General features: G+C 36.4%; 1 protein-coding gene across 6 annotated transcripts in view; it reads right to left on the bottom strand.

The window, feature by feature from the left end:
* The window catches only part of ELF2 (E74 like ETS transcription factor 2), a 101619-nt gene that overhangs the window by 54896 nt on the left and 26858 nt on the right, over positions 1-19865 (bottom strand). For 5 of the 6 annotated variants that reach the window (XM_045996992.1, XM_045996974.1, XM_045996980.1 and 2 more), the window contains exons 2-3: positions 18334-18418; positions 16620-16858 (exon numbers count right to left, since the gene is read on the bottom strand). The exons of the other annotated variant lie outside the window; for it this stretch is intronic. In XM_045996992.1, coding sequence (XP_045852948.1) covers positions 16620-16691 — 72 coding nt within the window. In that variant the 5' untranslated portion in view covers positions 16692-16858; positions 18334-18418. The remainder of the gene's footprint in view (positions 1-16619; positions 16859-18333; positions 18419-19865) is intronic. 6 annotated transcript variants of the gene reach the window in all.

Genomic DNA, 19865 nt, shown 5'->3' with positions numbered 1-19865 from the left:
ATAAATATACGTACACACCCACACACATAACGGGCATATTCTTCATAGAAATAAGATATTATAGCCATAAAACAAGAACGGAATACAATTTTTTTTGCAGTCATTTCATAATTTTTAATACGCATCATCTGCAGTTAACATTGTGACAGCTCCGTACTGGGGTGACACACAGTACTTAGAACAGATTTATCATATTTGTATAATAGGTAAATTATAAATGTTTTAAAATTGCCTAAATATCCCATTCTGAGCCGTTTCATTCCACCAGGAAAATACAGGGTTTTTTCCGGAATACAATTTAATAAAGATTTAAAAAGAAAGAGTTCAGAAGTTAAAAACATGACAGCTGAAATAAAAAGGACAGACGCTTGGAAGATAAAATTGAAGCAGTCTTCCAGAAACCAGAGAAATAAGATGAATTTTTGAAAAATACGAGAGAAAAGAGAATGGTATCAGAGGAATAGTCCAAGAGGTTCAATATCTGAATAACAGAGTTCCAGAAAAAAAAAAAAAAATAGGGGATGGGGGGGAAGTTGGAAAAAAATTAAAAGACTTCTAGAAAATGTTTTGAGCTGACACTTTTGAGCTGCCCATTTGAAAGTACCTACCAGATATTTAATATAAAAAATTAAGGAAGACCTACAATGAGGCACACCACTGTAAAATATCACAACACTGGGGACAAAAAGGAAGATTCTACAAGTTTCTAGAGAGAAAATGCAAGTCACATACAAAGAATATGGACTCAGACTTCAGTTTTCTCAACAGTCATATTAAAAGAAAAATGACATTGAAACCATTTCTTCAGATTATTTTTTTAAGATTTTATTTATTTATTTGACAGAGACACAGAGAGAGAGAGGGAACACAAGCAGGGGGAGTGGGAGAGGGAGAAGCAGGCTTCCTGCTGAGCAGGGAGCCCGACGTGGGACTCGATCCCAGGACCCTGGGATCCTGATCTGAGCTGAAGGCAGACGTTGAAAGACTGAACCATCCAAGCACCCCTAGAAAGGAATACTATTTCTAACCTGGAATTCTTCAGCCAGTCAAATCATCTTATGAAAATTAGGTATTTTCTCAAATTTGAAAGATCTCAAAACATTTACCTTCCATACATCCTTTCTCAAGAAGCAAGTAGAGAATGTATTTCATCAAAACAAAAGTAAAATTTTAATAAAGACAACAACTTAAGATAGGGAATATGGGAGATTCAAAATGGGAGAGAAACACTAGTAATCTTTTATTTTTCTTTAAGATTTTATTTATTTATTTGACAGAGAGAGAGATCACAAGTAGGCAGAGAGGCAGGCAGAGAGAGGGGGAAGCAGGCTCCCTGCGGAGCAGAGAGCCCGACACGGGGCTCGATCCCAGGACCCCGAGATCATGACCTGAGCCGAAGGCAGTGGCCCAATCCACTGAGCCACCCAGGCGCCCCGAAACACTAGTAATCTTGAAGAGGACTGGGAAGAGTGAGCCCAGAATGCCAGCTATGCACTGGATTTATAAGGCAAACAGTCTGGATTGCAGGAACATGATTCCTGCAACAGAAGAGAAACTGTCATCACCAAGACAACCACTGGCACTGTTCCTAAGGACACAGTATCCAGATAAGCCTATTCCCAGTTTTTATTCATATTTTGCTTACTTTGATGTATCTACCTTGCATTCCTACCTACATCAGCGAAGAACACTACTTCGTGTGTCCTACTTTGATCTACTTACTCTTAAGTTTTAGAAGAAGGCAACAAAGAGCTTGGGAAACAAACAAACGAACAAACAAACAAAAAGCAGAACAGCTTTCTCTGTGACAGTATATACACCTGCTGAACAAACCTGAAACACCAGGTCATACCATTGCCTGAAACCTGACCAAGATGACCCTATGTTTCCAAGAACTAACTCACAACATTCCTTACTTGCTGAGGAGAACCTTCTGAAACTCTGTAACCAGATGCCAGACTAGACTTCCTTTTCCTGGAAGCTTTAATCTGACTGTGATGATGCTATCATTTCCTAACTCAGTTAGCTTGGGACATTATTCATTTTTTCAAAGTACAACAACATGTTTAGGAATATCTCCAAAGACAACAAAGCTATAAAGAAAAGTAAAGGAATAGTACCACACAGGTCAGGATAATGGCACCTCTGCGAATATTAAGAGAGGAACACACTTCATATTCTAAAATACTACTAAATGCTATTTTATTAACCTGATTGATAAGTAATATTTATTCTTTTTATTCTCAAACTAAACATATATATTTTATACACTTTTCATTTTGTATCAAACATTTCACAAAAAATTTAAATTAAAAACAAAGGTACAGGGCGCCTGGGTGGCTCAGTGGGTTGGGCCGCTGCCTTCAGCTCGGGTCATGATCTCGGGGTCCTGGGATCGAGTCCCGCGTCGGGCTCTCTGCTCAGCGGAGAGCCTGCTTCCCTTCCTCTCTCTCTGCCTGCCTCTCTTGTGATTTCTCTCTGTCAAATAAATAAATCTTTAAAAAAAAAAAAAAAAAACAAAGGTATAATGAGAGACTATGGACTCTGAAAAACAACCAGAGGGTTTTGAAGGGGCGGGGGGGGGGGGGGGGGGAGGTTGAGGAACCAGGTGGTGGGTAATAGGGAGGGCACGTACTGCATGGAGCACTGGGTGTGATGCCAAAACAATGAACACTGTTATGCTGTAAATAAACAAATAAACAAATAAAAAAAATTTAAAAATTTAAAAATTAAAAAAAAACAAAGGTACAATAAATTAAAAATAAGCAAGCCCATATGCTGAATATTAACATTGAATTTCCTACTCTGTATAAGGCAAAAAAAGTTTAACATTAGAAAAGAAAATCCTGGGGTGCCTGGGTGGCTTGGTCAGTTGAGCAACGGACTGTTGGTTTCAGCTCAGGTCATTATCTCAGGGTCCTGGACTGACCCCCTTTTCAGGCTCTGCATTCAGGGGGGAGTCTGCTTCCCCTCTCCCTCTCCTGCCCCCTCTGCCCCATCCCCTGCTCAAGCACTCTCTCTCTCAAATAAATAAATCTTTTTTAAAAATCCCTTCCCACAAATTGGATATACTAATGGTTGAATCTCCATGCTTCTTTCTTAGCTTTATAACTACAACCTACAGGCAACATCACCTAGCTATAACAGTTGTTAATGAGGAGCATGGGATAGGTAAAAACTAACAAGATCTCCACTCATCAGACACTCAGAATGCAACAACAGAAGTGGCATTTGAGCTAGTACTGACCCAAGCAGTAAATATAACTCAAGAGATTTATAACTTCTTTAATTCCTCTGAAATCTAATAATATTACTATTAGTAACATTAACCTGAATTATTTTATATTGTGAACTTTCCACCTCCACTTTACCAGTAGGAAATAAGTCAAGTTGTCTAAACTATGCCATACTTGAGTCCAGAATTTTGTACAAGGTCTACTTCCCCATTTATACTATTTTCCCCACCAACTAGGAATTCTAGACCCACTCTTCTCACTGAAACTATTCTCTTAAATGTCAATAAGGACTAAATTCTTTTCCTACTTTTCATCTTCCTTTCCCTTTCTGCAGACTCTTATACACTTATACACTCTTACCTCATTTTAAAAACGATTTCTTCCATCTTTTTCACTCTCTTTCTACCACTCTACTTTTAAACATCTCCTCTGATTCTTATTCCATCTCCAGCGACTGAAATATAGCCAATTAACTAAGGTTCTGTCCTCAGCATTTCCTTTTTACTCTATTCTACCTTGCCTGGCAAGGCCACCCATTCTTAGGGTTTATTTTAAAATAGCACCTCTGTACTGATGATTACTAAATATTTGTCTTGTCTGACTGATCTCCTGAACTCCAGAACAAAGTTTTAAACTACCAACTTAACATCAGTACAAGAATAATCAGCGAATACTCCAAGCTTAACATGTTTAAAAGAAACAAACATCTTTCCCTGTTCTCCCACCCTGTGTTCTTCTCTAAACCCGTTTCTTCATATTAAAAAGAGAGAGAGAGAGAAAGAAAAGGGTTACCATATCCATACCTCTCAAAGTCCTTTGAAAATTAAATATCCACAAAGTACATGTGCTTAGCACAGGGTTTAGAACAGAGTAAATACTCAATTAGTGATAGCTAATTGTCATATTGTAACACTAGTAATAGTATTCAAACCTACTATTTGCCCTCAACTGTGAAGGGCATCTTTTCACATTACAATCAGAATTGTATTACTTCTTTGTACAAAAAGCTTACATGACTCCCCACTTGTCTAAAAGGAAAACTGAACATATAAAACAATGGTTTTTAACACTCTTTGAAGTATAACCCTCAACCCACACTAGGTGTTGAATTGATTCAGATTGGGGGATTATAGAAGACTTCCTAGAACAGGGTCCTGAGTGGATGAAAAGGATTTTGATAGATATGGAAGGCAATTGTAGGCTCATGAGCAAAAGTCATGGAAGCTTTCCCATTTGGGAATTAAGGACAAAGCAAGTAATCAGAGAACTGTGAGAAGTAATGCAGAAAATAAGGCTATAAATGGGATATATTAATTTTTGGAGCTGCTGTAACAAATTATCATAAACAGGGCTGTAATGCTGCTATTAATGTCCCTGCTCTTCCCCTCCCTTCTGTTCTACTGCATTCTGTATCACCTATGAGTCAATTTACTAGATCATACAGTAATTGTGCACTTCATTTTAAAAGAACTGTAAAATTTTTTATTTTATATTTCCACTATAGATGTATGAGTTCCAGTGCTCTACATCCTTTCAACACATGGTATCCCTGTTTGTTTGTTTATCCAATTAGAGAGAGAAAGAGAGCACAAGCTGGGGGAGAAGCAGAGGGAGAGGGAGAACCAGGCTCCCCACTAAGCATGGAGCCGAATGCAGGACTTGATTCCAGGACCCCTGGATCATGACCTGAGCTGAAGGCAAACGCTTAACCAACCCAGCCACCCAGGCATCCCTCCAACACAAGGTATCCCTGTTATTTTTATCATTCTGTGTAAGTATGTAGGAGTAGCTCCCTGTGGTTTTGTTTCCCTGATATATTAATATTGAATTTCCTACTCTGTATGAGGCAAAACAAGGGTGTTTTTATGTGCACTTATTGGCCATTCATACTATTAACCATCCAAATCTTTCCCCCATTTTAATGGATTATCTCCAACTTATTTTTTTAAGATTTTATTTATTTGAGAGAGAATAAGAGAGAGAGCATGAGAGGGGGAGGGTCCGAGAGAGAAGCAGCCCCCGACTGAGGCTCCATCCCAGGATCCAGGGATCACAACCCAAGTGGAAGGCAGACACTTAAAGGACTGAGCCACCCGGGCAGGTGCCCATCCTACCTATTATTTTATATATTCTGAATATAAATCCTTTGTCAGTATATATATTGTAAGTATTTTTTCCAATCTTTGCTTCACCTTTTCATTTTCTTAATGGAATTTTTTAAAAATTTTTTCTTAAGGCATTATTTATTTGAGAGAAAGAGAGCACAAGCAGGGGGAGGGGCAGAGAAAGAGGGAGAAGCAGGCTCCTCACTGAGCAGGGAGCCTGATGCAGGGCTGATCCCCGGACTCTGGGATCATGACCTGAGCCAAAGGCAGCCACTTAACTGACTGAGCCACCCAGGCGCCCTTTAATGGAATTTTTTTTTAAGAACAGAAGTTTTAAATGTAAATGAAATTCATCATTTTTTCTTTTAAAGCTTTTTTCATGTTTTTGTGTTCAATCTAAGCACTGCCTAATTCAAGACTGAAAAAATTTTCTCCTGTTTTCTTCCAGAAGTTTTTAGTGTTTAAACATTTAATTCTATGATCAATTTTGAGTTATTCATTGTCTATGATGTGAGAACGGATTGAGTTCATTTATTTGCATATGGATAACCAGTAGTTCCACCATTATTTGTTTAAAAGACTATCCTTTCTCCACCAAATTACATTACCACCATCATTGAAAATTAATCAGTGTTATGTGGATCTATATTATATTCCACTGATCTACATGTCTGTTGGCATATCAAACCACACTGTCTCAATTATTGGGACTTCACGGTAAGTCTTTAAATCAGATGGATAAACCCTCCAACTTTAACATATGTCTTCCAATCCATAAACATGGTGTAACTCTTCATTTATTGGAGTCAGACGCGCTACCATTGCGCCACGAGGTCACAACTCTTCATTTATTTAGGTCTTTCTCTCAACAACATGTTGAGGTTGTCTGCATACAGATCTTTTATTTACTTTATTAAGCCTGTCCCTGTATTATTTTGATGCTGCTAAACAGTACCTCTTCTTAAATTTCATTTTCCAGTTGTATTTTGCTTATATGAACACAATTGATTTTTATATATTCATCTGTTCTAAATTTATTAATTCTAACCATTGTGTAGATTTCTGAGGAATTTCTATATATATGATTGTATCATTTAGAAATAAAGATAGTTTCACTTCTTCTTTTCCAATCCATAGGTCTTTCATTTTTCTTGGCATTCCAATGCTGAATAGAAGTGATTAGAGCAGACATCTTTGCTTTACTATCAATCTTAAAAGGAAAACATACCCCTTTTCACCTTTAAGAGTGATACTGGCTGTGGGTTTTTCACAGATGCATTTATCAGGTTGAAGAAGTTGCCCTCATTACTAGTTTAGGGAATCTGTACAATAAACAGGTGTTGAATTTTGGCAAATGGGCTTTCTGTGGCTACTGATACGATCACATAATTCTCCCTTTTTACTTTTTAATGTGATGCATTACATTGATTGATTAAACCTACCTTGCTGGGATAAACTCCATTTGGGACATATGAACCCTATGCTTGTCAAGAATGTTTTTGTCATGCCCATGAAGGATATTGTTTGTAGTTTTCTTCTCCTATGTATCTCTGGTCTTGGTATCAGAATAATGCTAGCCTCAAAATGAGTTAGGAAATGATATGTTGTCTATTTTCTAAAAGAATTATGTAAGATTGTTATTATTTCTTGCCTAAATACTTGTTAAATCAACAATAAAACCACAGCACCTGGGTTGCTCAGTCAGCTGTCGGACTCTTGATCTCAGCTCAGGTCCTGATCTCAGGGCTCTGATCTCAGAACTGTGAGTTCAATCCTTGCCTTGGGCTCCACACTGGGCCTGGAGTCGACTTAAAAAAAAAAAAAAAATGCAGGCCTAGACAATCAGTAAAGCCAATTTGCTCTGGAAATTTCTTTGTGGAAAAGATTTGTCTAGGAAATCAATTTATTTTAAGATAGAGGACTATTCAGACTTTCTATTTCTTTTGGAATGACTTTCAAGGATTTCGTCCATTTCATCTTGGTTGCCAAGCTTATTGGCATAAAGTTGTTCATAATATTTAGTGTCAATACTAAGGACTCTTTCATTCCTTATATTAATAATTTTTTTAAAGATTTTATTTATTTGAGAGAGTGCGCATGCACGAATAGAGGGTAGGGGCAGAGGGAGACAGAGAAGCAGACTACTCACTGAGCAGGGAGCCCAATGTGGGACTTGGTCCCGGGACCCTGGGATCACAAGTGGAACTGAAAACAGAAGCTTAACTGACTGAGCCACCCTGGCGCCCTCTATTAGTGATTTGTGCCTCATGGTTTTGGGTTTTTTTTTTCTTCTGCAGTCTACTTAAGAAATTTATCAATTTTGTTAATTTTTTCAAAGGACCAGCAGGTAGTTAATTTCTGTTTGTCCATTTTCTTCCTTACTGACCTGTTCTTATTTTTATTATTTCCTTCCTTCTGCTTTCAATTTAATTTGGTCCTCATATTCTAGCTTATTTGGACAAAAGCTTAAATGATTTTAGACTATACTCCTTTTCTAATTAATATAAGTTTTTTAAAGGTATAAATTTCCCTCTAAGCACTGCTTTAACTACATTCCTCAAATTTTAATATACTGTGTTCTCATTTTCATTAAATTAGGATATTCTCTAAATTCTCTTGTGATTTCTTTTTAATCCATGAGTTATATAAAAATGAGCTGTTTAACATCCAAATATTTGAGGATTTTTCAAGAGGTTTTTTTGTTAATTTCTAACATAATTCTGCTTTGGTCAAAAACTTTCTCTGTATGATTTCAATCCTTTAAAAAGTAGATATGGGATACCTGGGTGGTTCAGTCAGTTAAGCATCTGACATTTTTTTTAACACAGACTAACATTTTATTTTATTTTATTTGGATAAAGGGATCATTTTTAATGTAAATTCAATTCATTAATATACAGTGTATTATTAGTTTCAGAGGTAGAGTTCAATGATTCATCAGTTCTTTATAACACCCAGTGCTCATTATATCATGTGGCCTCCTTAATGCCCATCACCCAGTTACCCCATCCCCCCTACCTGCTACCCTCCAGCAACCCTGTTTGTTTCCTATGATTAAGAGTTTCTTATAGTTTGTCTCCCCCTTTGATTCTGTCTTTTCTTTTTCCCTCCCTTCCCCTATGTGCCTGTTTTGTTTCTTAAATTCCACATGACTGAAATCATATAATTGTCTTTCTCTGCTTGACTTATTTCCCTTAGCACAATACCCTCTAGTTCCATCCATGTCCTTGCAAATGGCAAGATTTCATTTCTTTTCACAGCTGAGTAATATTCCATTGAACACATATACCACATCTTCTTTATCCATTCATCTCCCGATGGACACCTGCACTCTTTCCATAGTTTGGCTATTGTGGACATTGCTGCTATAAACATTGGGGTGCAGATGCCCCTTCAGGTCACTACATTTTGTATCTTTGGGGTAAATACCTAGTAGATGCAGTAGCTTTAATTTTAACTCTGAGAAACCTTTTATACCATTTCCCAGAGTGGCTGTACCAGCTTGCATTCTCACCAGCAATGTGAGAACTTTCTCCTTTCTCTGCATCCTCGCCAACATTTGTTGTTTCCTGACTTGTTAGTTTTAGCTCTCCTAACGTGTAAAGTGGTATCTCATTGTGGTTTTGATTTGTATTTCCTTGATGCTGAGAGATACTGGGCATTTTTTCAGATGTCTGTTGGCCATTTGGATGTCTTCTTTGGAGAAATGTCTGTTCATGTCTTCTGTCCATTTCTTGACTGGATTATTTGTTCTTTGGTTGTTGAGTTCAAGAAGTTCTTTATAGATTTTGGATACTTTATCGATAAGGCATTTGCAAATATCTTCTCCCATTCTGTCGGTTGTCTTTTGGTTTTGTCAACTGTTTCCTTTACTGTGCTGAAGTTTTTTATCTTGATGAAGTCCCAATAATTCATTTCTGCTTTTGTTTCCCTTGCCTTGGGAGACGTGTCTAGCAAGAAATTGCTGTGGCAGAGGTCAAAGAAGTTGCTACCTGCATTCTCCTTAAGGATTTTGATTGATTCCTGTCTCACGTTTAGGTCTTTCATCCATTTTGAGTTTATGTTTGTGTGTGGTATAAGAAAATGGTCCAGTTTCATTCTTCTGCATGTGGCTGTGCAATTTCCCAACACCATTAGTTGAAGAGACTGTCTTTTTCCCACTGGACATTCCTGCTTTGTCAAAGATCAGTTGACAGTAGAATTGAGGGTCCATTTCTTGGTTCTCTATTCTGTTCCATTGATCTGTGTGTCTGTTTTCGTGCCAGTACCATACTGTCTTGATGATGACAGCTTTGTAATAGAGTTTGAAGTCAGGCATTGGGATGTCACCAGCTTTGGTTCTCTTTTTCAACAATCCTTTGGCTATTTGGGGTCTTTTCTGGTTCCACACAAATTTTAGGATTGTTTGTTCCAGTTCCGTGAAAAATGTTGATGGTATTTTGATAGGGATTGAGTTGAATGTATAGATCGCTCTAGGTAGCATAGATATCCTAGCAATATTTGTTCTTCCAATCCATGAGCATGGAACATTTTTCCATTTCTTTGTGTCTTCCTCAATTTCTTTCATGAGTACTTTGTTTTCTGAGTACAGATCCTTTGCCTCTTTGCTTAGGTTTATTCCTAGGTATCTTATGATTTTGGGTGCAATTACAAATGGAATCAACTCCCTAAATTTCTCTTTCTTCTGTCTCATTGTTAATGTATATAATGCAACTGATTTCTGTGCATTGATTTTATATCCTGCCACTTTGCTGAATCCGTGTATGAGTTCTAGGAATTTTGGGGTGGGGCTTTTCAGTTTTCCATATCATGTCATTTGCAAAGAGTGAGAGTTTGAGTTCATCTTTGCAAATCTGGTACCTTTTATCTTTTTGTTGTCTGATTGCTGAGGCTAGGACTTCTAGTACTATGTTGAACAACAGTGGTGAGAGTAGACATGCCTGCAGGTTCCTGACCTTAGGGGAAAAGCTCTGTTTTTTCCCATTGAGAATGATATTCACTGTGGGCTTTTGTATATGTCTTTTATGATACTGAGGTATGTTCCCTCTATCCCTATACTGTGGAGAGTTTTAATGAAGAAAGGAAAGCATCCAACTTTGACTTCAGCTCGGGTTGTGATCTCAGGCTCATCGGATCGAGCCCCAAGTCAGGCCCCTCAATGAATTGGAAAATCTGATTGTTTCCCCTGGCCCTCGCTCTGCCCTTCCCCTGCTCACGCGCTCTCTCTCTCTAAAATAAATAAATCCTTTTTTTAAAAAGTATTAAGATGTATAGATACACCTGCCTACCCAAGTTGGTGGAGCATGTGACTCTGGATCTCAGGGTTGTGAGTTCAATCCTCACACTGAGTGTAGAGATTACTTAAAAATGAAAGAAAAAAAACCACCTTAAAGAAGGTATTCAGATACATGGCCCAGCATATGACCTATCTTGGTTCACTATCCATGTGCACTTCAAAATGAATGTGTACTCTGGTACTATTAGGTAGAGTCCCATAAATGCCCATTAGGTGAAGCTGGTTGATAATGTTGTTGAAGCCTTCTATATCCTCACTGATTTTCTAATTGTCCTGTCAGCTTCTGAGAGGAATGGAGCAATCTCCAACTAATACTGTGGACTTATCTATGTTTTCTTTCTTATCTATGTTTCTTTCTTTTCTGTCACTTTATGCCTTATGTATTTTGAAGCTCTAATATTGAGTGCATATGCATTTCTTGATAAATGGTCCTTTTATCATTTATGAAATGTCTATCTTTATTCCTGGTAAAATATTTTTTTAAAGATTTTATTTATTTGACAGAGACACACAGTGAGAGAAAGAACACAAGCAGGGGTAATGGGAGAGGGAGAAGCAGGTTTCCCACGGAGCAGGGAGCCTGATGCGGGACTTATCCCAGGGACCTGGGATGGTGACCTGAGCCAAGGGCAGCCACTTAACTGAACCACCCAGGGGCCCTATACCTAATCTATTTCTAATCTTATCCAGTGAAATTTTTACAAATAGTATGTATTTCATTTCTGGAAGTTTTTTGGGGTTTTTTTTTTCTTTATGTCTTTTATGGCTCTCCTCTGAGGTTCATGTTTTCTTTTAACTTCTTGAGCATATTTATAATGGCTGTTTTGAAGTCTTATCTGCTAATTTCATCATCTCTATCATTTGTTTTTCTGTCTTGATAGTTTTTTTTTTCCTTCAAGTTATAGGTTATATTGTACCTCCTTCTTTGCACTTAACATGGCTGGGTGTTAAGATGTGTAAATTTTACACTGTTGGGTGCAATTTACATACTGTCTTTACTATGAAGTTTAAGTTCCTTATAGGTCAAGTGGCACCTGGCTGGCTCAGTCCGAAAAGGATGCAACTCTTGATAGCATTGTGAGTTCAAGCTCCGTGCTGGGTGTAGAGATTACTTAAAAATAAAATCTTAAAAAAAAAAAAAAAAAAAAGTTGCTTATGGGTCTTTTTCAAGGCCTGTTTTTTTAACTTTTTAGGGCAAGTCTGAACTACCCTTTATTTTAGGACTACTTTAGCCCTACTGGAAGGCATAACTCTTTTGAGGCTCTAGGAATGCCCTGAGCATTTAACAAGGACTCTCTCTTCTAACTGCTAAGAATTCTAGTATCTCCCAGGCCTGAGTGAACTCTGATTTTTCAGTAAATTATTGAGTTTATACTTTTCTGGTAATTCTTTGCCTGGTTTCAAGTTTATTATATCTGGGAAGCTTATTCAACTAAAGCCCAGAGTGCCTGAGGCTGCATTTTGGTATTCTCCCTCTGGGTAGCTTCTTCCTCTCAGATACTCTGCACTTTAAATTAGTGTTTGCCTCTGCAAATTCCAAATTTTAGGCAACCCTCTTGGATACCCTTCCTCCACGGGAGCTTTGTACTATCACTTTGTTATCACTCAATAAATTGCTAAATAAACCTTGCTTTGTTGCCCCAAAACAAAAAACAAAACAAAAACAAACAAACAAAAGAAACCCCACCAAATTCAAAATTTTATTTCCTCAGTTCAGTGACACTGTCACTCTTTGTTTGGGTTCCTTCTCCCTACACTGTGATCCAGAAAGTGGCTCCAAGTAATGAGTCAGTACAATCAGAGATCACCTGCTCTTTTCCCAGGAAGCATAGCCCTGTGCCTCCTGATGTCCAACTGTCTTAGTCCATTCAGACTGCTGCAACAAAATACCACTATGTGGCTTATAAACAGCAGAAATTTATTGTTCACAGTTGTGGGAGCAATAAGTCCAAAATCAGGGTGCCAGCATGACTGGATGAGGGTCTTTTTCTAGGTCAAAGGCTCCTTATCGTATCCTTGCATGGCAGAAGGAGCAAGGGATCTCCCTGGAGCCTTCTATAAGAGCACTAATCCCGCGCATAAAGTACCTCCCTCATGACCTAATTAGCTCCCAAAGGCCCTACCTCCCAATGGCCCTACCTCCCAATACATCATGTTTGGGGGTTAGGATTCAACGTATGAATTTTGGGGGGTCACAAACATTCAGACCATAGCACCAACGTTTCAAAACTGTGCTTTCACATGTTTTCATTTTCCTCCTTGTTAATGGTGGGAATAAAAATATGGTCTGTTATTCCATCACAATCTAAGTGGAAGAACTCCCAATTCTGTTGGAAAACAGATGCTCTCTAAAATTGTATCCGCTATGTTTTTAAGTCCTCTTTTTATTTTTTTTCTGCATTAACTCCCATTTCTATGAGACTTACCTGCTATACATTTCCTCTTCAAAAACTGCTGATTATTCCTACATATATACTCTTCCATACAATCTTTAGGTCGATATAATCAATTTCCCCCAAACTTGCCCTAACATTTGATAAAGATGGAACAAAATATATAGACTAACTGGAGGAAACTGACATCCTCCATAATATTGACTCCTTCCATCTCTCCTATCCAAGTACAAAGTATATCTCTTTGTTTGCTAAAGTCTTCTTTCATGTACCTCAGTACCATTAATTCATTGTCTTGAAAGAAGTCCCATTATCTTTTACACCTATTCCTCAATATTTTATATTTTTTTGTTAATTTTCTGAAAGGAACCTTATTTTCCATGATCTTTTCTAACTAGCCCCTTACAAAAGAAAGCTAGATATTTTTAATGTTAATTTGTACCCATCAAACTACCAAGCACTCTTACTCGTTCTAACTGGTTTTCACCGACTTCCTCCGGTTTTCCTAAGTAGAGAATCATATTATCTAAAGATGGTAATTTGGTCTTCTTTCCAGTGTTTAAATATTTTTTCATTATCTTGTCTGATTATAGGAAAATATTAAATAATAGTTACGGTAGTGCCCATACTTATCTTCTTTCCAATTTTATTTTTTTTTTCTTTCTAATTTTAAAGGAAATACTCCAGTACTTCACCATTAGACAAGATTCTGGCTATTGATTTGTAACAGTTATTTTTTATAATGTTACAGAAATATGTATCTGTATTTATATTATCAGGACTTTTAATCAGGAATGGATATATTCAATTTCATAAAATCTCATTTCATCTGGTATTTTATCCCTATTAATATATCATAGGTCATGTATCTTAATAAGTCGGGGTATATATCTTAATTGTTACCCTTGTGTATCTAAAACCTATTTAGTACTGAATTTAATATATGACTGCATTTTATATATTTATTACTGTTCCATTTTTTATTTTTGCATCTATACTCATTAGTAAGACTGTAGTTGGCATCTTTGGTTTTTGGTCTCTTTGCCAGAAATATACTTATTCTAATTTTATCAAATGCATTACTTTTATAATCAGGAATAAAGTTAAAAAAATAAAGCCTAAAAATCATCAATAACTCTCCAAATGCCCACAATTTTTAAACATTTATTTTTTTCTTCAGATTCTGAAACTAGGATTATACAATTCTGACAGGTCATTTTTTCACCCCACCCTACATTCTAGAGTATAGATATTAAATCTTTCACATACACTATCCTCAAAATTCCCTTTGTAATATTAGGTGACATTTCAGATACTAGTTACTTTCCAATTTTTTCCTGGAGTTCTCTTTCCCCAGATGTCTCTATTTGTACAGCTCAATCCCTTATTTTATTTACATCTAAACTAAAATGCACCTCCTCAAGGGCACCTGGGTGGCTCAGTCAGTTAAGTGTCTGCCTTCAGCTCAGGTCATGATCCCAGGGTCCTGGGATCAAGCCTCATGTCAGGCTCCTTGAGCAGGGAGCTTGATTCTCCTTCTCCCTCTGCTGCTCCTCCTGCTTGTGTTCTCTCTCCCTCTCAAATAAACAAAATCTTAAAAAATTAAAAAATAAATAAAATGGTACGTCTTCAGAAAAAGCTTCTCTGACCACCCTAACTAAAATATCCCCTAGCAGGGTGCCTGGGTGGCTCAGTGAGTTAAAATATCCCCTACCAACTCTCCATCTAACTCTAGCCCCAATTTATTCTTCACAGCCATTCTGAAATATTTCATTCCCAGTGCCTCGAAAAGTACTTGACGCACAGTAAGTAATCAATTAATATTTGCTGAAGGAATAAATAAATGAAAGTGAGTGGGTATCTACATAGTATAATTTGAAGAAAGAGTTCCCCAAGAATAATTTCCCCCATTCTAGTGCCATACCACCTAAAATGCCTGTGACTACCCATAGGCTACCTACCACATAAATCATTAATCAATAATGCTTTGGTAAAATGACTTCATTTATCAGATTCTTTCATCCATAATAATTAGTTCTCCAGGCCATGAACACCTGGGTTCCATGTAAAGGAAGAAAAATATAGTGTCTTCCAGAAACAAGCTGTTGTACTCTTTTTCCCATAATAATGATACCAAACGAGCACAAGGTAAATATACTCTGCCTATTACTCTTGGTGGTTCCCTTCTGAGGGTTAAATACAACAAAGTAAGTTATATAACAAAGAGAAAGCACTGGAAAAAAAGTAATAATTTGTCTGGGTGATGTGAAGGGGATGGAAGTCCCCAGAGTCTCTGATCTCTTTGGCGAGTCATATCTAGAAGTGATCATATAGAAAGTGAATCTTCAAGGAACAAATAGAAACTGATTATGAGAATTATTGATTATGAGAATTAAGTACAGTCTCTAGCTGTGGCTTCTCTTAACGGACCTTAAATCAGTTTTAGATTCAAATACAGTAAGAACATTCTGGTTACCAAGTCCACTGAGAACAAAGAAAAAGTAGTACCTTCATTTTATCCCCTTCCCACTGAATTTAACTATAGTTACCTTGGAAGACTGAACAGACAAAAACAAGCAAGAAAAAGAAGCAGACTCCAGAATACACGGCCTAATATCCTAACATTTCTTGGTTCTGTCACTATTCTACTATGCTGGTACTAAGGACCAGTAACAGGAATATCTTCCACAGAATAGAGAGAAAACAGATTTTTAAAATACAGCCAACTCTCCATTTGCCCATCTCATCTCTGATCAAATATTTGTCCATTGTTATGACAGCACTAATATATTTAAATTTAGATCCTTCCCAATATTCAGTCTTTACTGAATGGAGGGAACAGAAGCCAGGCCTAGGAAGTCCTTATGTTTCTGGTACTGTTATTTTTCTACTCCTATCTCCTATTCTTTAATGTTATCAGTAATAAGAAAATAACCAAATATGCTAATGATGCAGAGTTCTACATGTAAAACATTTCAAAACCTTTCTTTCTGATTTACAAATCACCCAAATTCTTAAGTGTATGTGTGTGTGTGTGTATATATATATATATACATACACACACACACACACACACACACACACATATATATATATATATATATATATATATGGGATTAAAATATAGTTCTCCATGCTGAATTAGATATAATAAAATAACCAAAAAGCACAGATGACAACTAAAGGAAATACAAAATTCTAATTTAAGATGAAGCTAATTTATGTATTTAGGTACAGTATTTACCTACAGATTCTGTAATCCAAAAATTTATCAGGAATTAAAACCTATCTCAATACTTTCTGTACTCTTTCTTTCGATTTTTTTCCTCCCCGTTCATTCCAATATATGCATGTTTCAAAAACTCAGATGAGCCTCGCAATACCTACCTCAACCTTCTACTACCTAAATTATGTGAGGGCACATAATATGTACATGTACAATTTCAGGCATTGTACATTTCTACTAAAATATACATGTTTAAATATATCTATATGTATATATATATATGTGTTCCCCATTAGTTTCAAAATGAGTTCATATACTGATTTCTGTGAACAAAACAGTAATGTAATACATGGGATGCCTAACCTCTTGATTTTCTACTCCATTGCTGGAAAGCTCCAAAACAGAACCTCCATTGTCAACCACTGCTGATGTCATTGTTATTCCCTGAGGAAGCTTCAAACGCTATTAATCAATGTAATTTAAAGGTTCATAGATGACTGCCAGTGTTACAAGTTTGCATTATCATGTTCTAAAAGTCAATAGACATGGAGTGAAGGAGATATCCAGAAATCCAGTCTTCTAAAGATGATTAACCAGAGGGCCTAAAAAGAGGAAGAATTTGAAAAGTTATTAAAAATATACAGGAAGGATATAAAACACAATCTATTTTACAATCTAATCTTTGACACTTCTGTAAACTAAGAAAAAGGAGCTTAGACTTACAAAGCCCAGTGTCAAAAGAGGGCAGTAATGAGTACTCTACTTCTTAGAGCTGTCAAGTTCATAAACAATTTATTGCAATCAAGCTATTGCACATAGATGACCTTATGATACTTACATTCTAACAGATAAAATGTTATTACTTTCTCTTTTTATGAAGATGTACTTTTATTCCTGAAATATTTTCATAGAAATTTTAAAAATCTTTTATACATTGATAACAAAATATGCTAAATCAAGACAACTTCTAAAATTATTTGCCTATTTACCAAATATTGGTTTGTAAATATTTCATTCTTCCTTGGCTCCTTTGGTTTCTTTATTTGACTAATATAATTAGACATGTCTTTTGCTTATGGTAGCAATCTCATTTTGTGTTCATATTCCAAATATTCTAAAAGGACTATAAAATGGATTAATTTGAGTTATATATTTAAACTTTCAAATAGAGTAGTTTAAAAATAAAATAGCAAAATCACATGGAATGCCTTTAATATTACTTTATCATTCTTTCCTCAGTAGTTTTTGGGGTTTTTGCTATTGGTAAAAAATTCATTATAGCAGCGGTCCCTGAGTAGCTCAGTGGGTTGGGCATCTGACTCTTCAGTTTTGGCTCAGGTCATGATCCCAAGATCACGAGATTAAGCCCCATGTGGGGCTCCACTCTCAACAAGGAGTCTGCTTAAGATTCTCTCTTCCCCTCTTCTCTGCCCCTCCCCACCACTTGTGCTCACGCTCCCTCTAAAATAAATATATATATTTTTTTAAATTTCAATATAGGAAATAATTTCAAGTAAACATAATTCAAGCCTTTTCCTAGTAGTGATGAATGTTGATATATACATATCATCTAGATTTATGCATTAGATTATTCCTATAAAGTTATATTTTATTTGATTTTATGTAGGTTATATTTTTCATAAAAGAATTAAAGATTTATTTGTTACAGATTTTCATATAAAAATTAAATAATGCAGAAAAATTAAGCATATTTAAATAGAAATGAATATACATTTCCAATAAATCATTCCACTAATATCATGCCCTATATTAAATTTGACCCCTTGCACTATACAGATAAGAAAATAAAGAATTTCCATAAATTTATACAATAAAAGAAATACCTGGAAAAAAAGCAGAAATTTCACACCTTCTAAAATTCATTCAGGACTATTAGTATTCTTTTTTATCTTATCACAGACAATGGGATAGGATGTATTTGCATTTTAACAACAAAAATTAGTAAAAATCCACAGTTCATATCACACTAAAGCACACTACTATCATAAAAGGTAATGACTATTTTCAATATCTGTTTTCTTAACAGGTAATAATAGCAGAAATAAAGTTTACTTACAATTTGAATGTTAAGTAGTGTAATCATCCTTCACTATTTTCACAAGTTGGGAAGAGCTAAAATATAAACCAGCAGTTCTTTGGAACTATGATGTGGGGGAAAAAAGACAGTATTAATATAATTCTATTTGAAAATGTTTTACCCAAAATAGGTGTGATTCAGATAATATGTACTTCTTACAATAAGCCATCTCCAAATCCTGATAACACACACTATATAATGAACATAATAAAGAAATTATTTCTAGGCTATTGAGGAATCAGAAATCTTTATCAAACTTAAAATTTTAAGTCACCACTAAATTATCAAATTATTGAATACAGACAGAACCAACATGCTATGGCCTAGGCCTCATACCATGGGCTATATTTCAAGTAACCAACAGGATTTTAACATCTGGCTGCAAGCATAAACCCTGATGCCCAGGATTATAAAATCAGGTTTAAAACCCTAACCCAAAAACTACTGTAACACAAAATCAATGATATGCTGCCTATTAAGTCACGTTCCTGCTCTCTCACCCTCCACACCTACCTTCCATACACATCCAAACATCCCGAGGTGTCTCAAACAGCCCCCTCCCTTCAGAGGCTAATCGAACAACCTATGTACTGGATGTTAGGTGTTGCTCCATCAATTATTCCCTCCTTCTCCTTAACCTTCTCTTAACAACATCGGGTCCTTCCCCTCAAAATGGCAGGATCTGTAAGACCCTTTCATCTTAAACACAGGAAAGTCATCCTCCATGATCCTGCAAAGCCCTCCAGCTACTGTTCTAGTTTGCTCCTTTTCCAGAGATGAATCTAGGGGGAAATCTCCTATCTTCTGTCTCCACTTCCTAATTCCTCAGGTGTTGTTCTTTTATGGAAGTTTGGCATCTATCACCACCAAATGAAATTTTTACTAAATTCCGATTGTCAGTCAAATCCAATGGACATATCTGTTTTCACAGGACTTGATGTCTCTTAAGTATTTGACACTGCTGATCATTCCAAACTCTTTGAAACTCTATCTTGAATTTATCTTCTCCCTCTCTAACTACTCTTTTTCAATTCCCTCCTGTAGGTCAACCCCTAATTTTCAGGGGCTTAGAGCAAGAGTACAAATGGAAGCCTACATTCTAGGTGTCTAAATATTTTAAAGTTATAAATCAAGCTAACAAGCTGTTAAATTATTATTCTATCTTCCCATCTTGACATATATACTTTTTTTTCCCCACCCCCTCCCCTTGACATATATACTTTTATAACAACCTAAAAGGCTAAGTTCTGACTTGGAATTCTCATACTCCCTCAAGTTCTATAGTGGCATGGGAGTCACTCAAATTATTTGGGAGCCTTCCCCTTTCTCTCCTCCCACCTTTAGTTCCACTCCATTCAATAAGGAGCCTCATATGTATACATGTCGACATCCCATCCCACAAGTCCAAGTTCTCGCCACATGCCTGCACATAGCAGTTGCTGTGTGTCATCACTTAAGCCTGGAGAAGCCCATACATGCGTTCAGTCAAGAGAGGAGAGAATCAGAGAAGA

This window comes from Meles meles, chromosome 2 (genome assembly GCF_922984935.1).
Source record: "Meles meles chromosome 2, mMelMel3.1 paternal haplotype, whole genome shotgun sequence".
Taxonomy (NCBI): Eukaryota; Metazoa; Chordata; class Mammalia; order Carnivora; family Mustelidae; genus Meles; species Meles meles.
Note: the sequence above shows the minus strand (reverse complement) of the source record. Positions and strands in the feature narration are given on the sequence as shown.